Genomic DNA, 4,892 nt, shown 5'->3' with positions numbered 1-4,892 from the left:
CTGATCAGCCCCAGTACTTATTTTGAAGTCCGGTACTTCTTCTATTGATCCCTTCTGCTGAAAGGCTAACTTATGGGTGAAGAAGGCATAAACAAACCAACACCGGTTGCCAAATGTTGGTGGTGGTGGTGGGACAAACGCGCAGTAATTTTATTCAAGGGAAAAGATCTCATCACACCGCCAGAACGTGTTGTTGACAAACCACAGCAGTAATTGTTTTCATCTCAACAGACGTCAGTGATTGGTTGAAATTACAGAAATACGACAACTTTTAACATGAAATAACTTCGAATATAAAATTTTTTCTCTGTTCTATAAGACAAAATATACAAGTATACGAAGTTTTAAAGTGTTTCAGTAGAAAACACATTAAATAAAAAATGGTGTCCGTCAAATCAGAAAGATCCCCAGTGTGTATTCTATTCTTCCTGTTTTTTTATTTTGCAGACAAAATACAAATCCGTTACATCTTAGTTGGAATGTCATTTCTCGGTTTTATGGTGGTCTATGCCCTCCGTGTTAACCTCAGTGTAGCCATCATAGCAATGACAAACACTCTACAATCTGAAGACAAAAACGTCACAATGCATTGTCCCGTTCTTAACGACAGCAAAGCAGATAATCATGTGAGACATTAATCCATCTGCATATTAGTTTGTTTTTTGCTTTTTTTGTTTTGTTTTGGTTTCCACCAGTTTACGTTTTTGCATGTTCACACTTTATACATACATATATACAAACAGACAAACTTATAAACATGTGTGTATATTTATGTGAATATGCACTTGCATTCATATATATATATATATATATGTATATATATATATATATATATATATATATATATATATATATATATATATATACATATATGTATATATGTATGTATATACACATGCATATACATATATGCATGCATGTATATATATATGTATATGTATTTTTGTATGCATGTATGTGCATATATATATGTGTGTGTGTGCATATGTGTGTGTATTTGTGTGTTATATATATATATATATATATATATATATTATTGTTCTTTCTTACGAAATATATAGAACTGTTTAAGAAGTGCTTAGGTTGAACCTGAGACAAAAGATGATTAAGATATTAACACAAATTAGGCAATCGACTTTTTATACATACTCATACAGTTGTAAATTCGACTTAAAGTGCGTATATATATATATATATATATACATATACATATATATATATATATATATATACATGCATACACATGTGTGTGTGTATTAGTACATGTATACATGTACTTGTCCATACACATGCTTTTACATATATACACGTCTATCCTTAATACATATATATACATTTTTGCTGCAGATTTTTTTTCTTTATATTTTTCTACATTTCTTTTATAATTGTTTCTTTCTTGATATTTCATTCTTTTCCATCGCCAGACTGGAGAGTTCGACTGGGATTCCAACCAGCAAGGACTGATCCTTGGATCCTTCTTCTATGGATACATTTGTACACAGTTCATCGGTGCTGTTCTTGCTAAGTGGAAGGGTGCCAAATACTTGCTGGGTGGAGGCATTGTTTTAACTGCTGTCCTGTCCTTAGTCATTCCAGCAGCAGCTCGGTGGAGCTTCACTGCATTAGTGGTGATCAGAGTTGCACAAGGTTTCTTTGAGGTAAGTATTAAACAACAAACAGCCGTGTTGCACAATAAATTATGCATCATTCAATAAATATCTGCCTGAGGAGCCTGGTATGCATGGGCGACTGCTGGTCTTCCATAAACAACTTTGCCTGGACTTGTGCCTCGGAGGGTAACTTTACAGGTGCAATCCCATGGTCATTCCTGACTGAAGGTGGTCTTTACCCTTTATATAAGACATACGTATAAGATATATAGCATACATTTACATAATATATATGTTTATGCTCCTGCTAACTGCTAAAGCAGTTTGTTTTTCTGATTTTTTCATCATTTAACTTTTACTTAAATCTCCCTTGTTATAAGAAAAAATGTTCTTCAATATTCTTTGTTGCAATGTTCTAGGGTGTAACATTCCCAGCGATGCATAACCTCTTGGGTAAATGGTCTCCAATGCGTGAGAGAAGCACCTTAGCTACCATCACATATTCTGGTGAGTTAATCAAAATTATTACAATGAAACAATAAATCCTCAAAGAGATATTTGATTAGGCAGAATACAAGGCGGCGAGCTGGCAGAATCGTTAGCACGCCGGGCGAAATGCTTAGCGGTATTTCGTCTGCTGTTACGTTCTGAGTTCAAATTCCACCGAGGTCGACTTTGCCTTTCATCCTTTCGGGGTCGATAAATTAAGTACCAGTTACGCACTGGAGTCGATCTAATCGACTTAATCCCTTTGTCTGTCCTTGTTTTCCCCCTCTATGTTTAGCCCCTTGTGGGCAATAAAGAAATAAAAATACAAGCCTGTTTTGGGGCCCCAGAGGAAGCAGTCCTTGCAATGAAGGGCTTAGCAGAGAGTCAGAGGATCCTCCTTTTTGTATCGAGGCTCAGACCAATGTACTTTCTCTTACAGGCGCTGATGAGGGCAAAACAAAACAAAATTGCTTTCAAGTTGCAGAGAAAACAGTTTTTTGCAAAATTTAAGGAAGTGTATTTTTTAAAAATTCGTTGTTGAGCCAAGCAAATAGTCAGAGCTTTGTTCCTTACTTTTACAGACCTGGATAAGATTAATTACTGAGAGACATCCTGTGCATGGAAAACAACAGTCAAGTTAATGTTAGCCTGCATAATGTAGTGAGCATTAAAAAAATTATCACAATGTTAATTTTATTTGCTTAGCTATTGTTTTCTATGTAAATGGTGTCTCTGAGTGATTTAATTATTTATCTTTTAAATACTCTAATTTTCACACTATCTCATCTGTAATATTGGACATCTGCTTTGTAATTGTACCATGTCTCCTTCATTATGTACATTGATTGGCTGAGGAGGTCTGATAAAACCAGAAATGTGTATGCAGTTGTCTCCCATATTGGTTATATGGGAGACTAAACGCTTTGTTTATTCCTCACACTCCAAAGCTACAGTCTCCTGAAATTAAAAAAAAACTCTGTCCTACAGACATCAACCTCCAGAAATTCCAGCTGGACATTATCTGCAGCGACCTGGCATCTGTCTGGGAGGATCTAAAGATATAAGATGTGCTTCCCATCCTTTTTAGAATATAAAATTAAATTTTAAAAAAATAAAATGAAACTGAATTTTATGAGTTGCATTGCATTTAATTTTTCAGGTGCACATATGGGAACGGTTCTATCACTGCCAATATCAGGTGTTTTAGCAAATTCTGACCTATTTGGAGGATGGCCATCAATATTCTATGTTCCTGGTAAGTGTTTTACCATATTTTCTGTCTGGATGGCCATGGTCATGTAATCTCTGCAGCAAGATCCCTGTTTCTGCCTCTCTACCGTACTTTAGTTATGTGTGTCATGAACTCTAGAACTCATGAGGCTGAAGCTACCATCACTTATAAGACTTGCCAATTTTTCAGAGTAGTCAGACTTGTACATCACCATTTTGTACTTGGGAAATAAGGAGTAGGGAGAGGTAAAGTATGAGAGAAAGGACCAGAGCAGAGCAGAGCTTATATGATTGGATTTCTATTCTTGCATAATTTAATAAGAACGTTCTTTTGTTTTCTTTTTAAAATCTTCTCAAAGGAATCGGAGGAATTATCTGGTTTATAGGATGGATCTTCATTGCTTCCAACTCTCCAGCTGACCATCCTTGGATTTCAGAAAAGGAAAAGCAATACATAGAATCGTCAGTTGGCTCCAGAAAGGTAAAACGTTCATTCTTCCATTTATTATTATTATTATTATTATTATTATTATTATTATTATCATTATTATTGTAGAATTGTTAACACACTGGGCGAAATGTTTCACAGTATTTCGTATGTCTTAACATCTTGATTTCTAATTTCACCAAGGTTATGTTTCATCCTTTCGAGGTCAATAAAATAATAAGTATTAGCTGAGCACTAGGGTTGATGTAATTAACTTATCCCAACCCCCAAAATTGCCGGCCTTGTGCCAAAATTTGAAACCATTATTATTATTATCATTATTGAGTGAGAGAGCAGTGCATGCCATCAAAGTGATAGATAAGGGTACACCAGGCACATGCATTACAACCATGTGTGCGCGATATAGTGGTCTCATATCAAGATAAACAGCGCATGACCTCGCAGGTGGGGCCCAGTTAGAATTATTATTATTATTATTCCTAAATTCCTAGTTTTGATGCTGTCTTTGACTTGTATTATGTATTTATGTATTTATGGAATCTGTTCTAATTTTCTCGTGTATATATTAGGAATTCAAAACACCATGGTATTCCATCTTCACATCAATCAGAGTTTGGGCTATAAATGTTGGTCATGTGACTTTCAACTGGAATTTCTATTTGATGCTCACAAGTCTGCCCCTCTACATGAAGACAGTCCTCCATTTTGATATAAGCCAGGCAAGCACTTCTTTCTTATATTCAATCACTATCTCTCCAATGTTACTTCTGCTACTCCTTTTCTTTCTCTCACTCTCTCTGTTCCCTTGTCTCGTATTTATCTCTCTCATCCTGTCAGTCTTTCTCTCTCTCCTTTCTTTCTTTCACTCTGTGTGTATGTGTGTCTATATATATATATATATATATGTGTGTGTGTGTGTATGTCCACATAATATATGTATGTATATGTATATGTATATATATATATATATATATATATATATGCATGTATGTATATACACACATATGTGTGTATATACGTATACATAATATATGTATATATTCTTTTATTCTTTTACTTGTTTCAGTCATTTGATTGCAGCCATGCTGGGGCATATATATATATATATATATATA

At 34.7% G+C, this 4,892-nt stretch overlaps 1 protein-coding gene across 3 annotated transcripts in view; it reads left to right on the top strand.

Moving 5' to 3' along the window:
• LOC106876233 (sialin) overlaps positions 1-4,892 on the top strand; it is a 17,141-nt gene that overhangs the window by 8,506 nt on the left and 3,743 nt on the right. For all 3 annotated transcript variants that reach the window (XM_014924711.2, XM_014924710.2, XM_052976338.1), the window contains exons 4-9: positions 448-626; positions 1,425-1,658; positions 2,030-2,117; positions 3,259-3,354; positions 3,689-3,810; positions 4,347-4,496. In XM_014924711.2, coding sequence (XP_014780197.1) covers positions 448-626; positions 1,425-1,658; positions 2,030-2,117; positions 3,259-3,354; positions 3,689-3,810; positions 4,347-4,496 — 869 coding nt within the window. The remainder of the gene's footprint in view (positions 1-447; positions 627-1,424; positions 1,659-2,029; positions 2,118-3,258; positions 3,355-3,688; positions 3,811-4,346; positions 4,497-4,892) is intronic.

Source organism: Octopus bimaculoides, chromosome 24 (genome assembly GCF_001194135.2).
Source record: "Octopus bimaculoides isolate UCB-OBI-ISO-001 chromosome 24, ASM119413v2, whole genome shotgun sequence".
NCBI lineage: Eukaryota > Metazoa > Mollusca > Cephalopoda > Octopoda > Octopodidae > Octopus > Octopus bimaculoides.
Note: the sequence above shows the minus strand (reverse complement) of the source record. Positions and strands in the feature narration are given on the sequence as shown.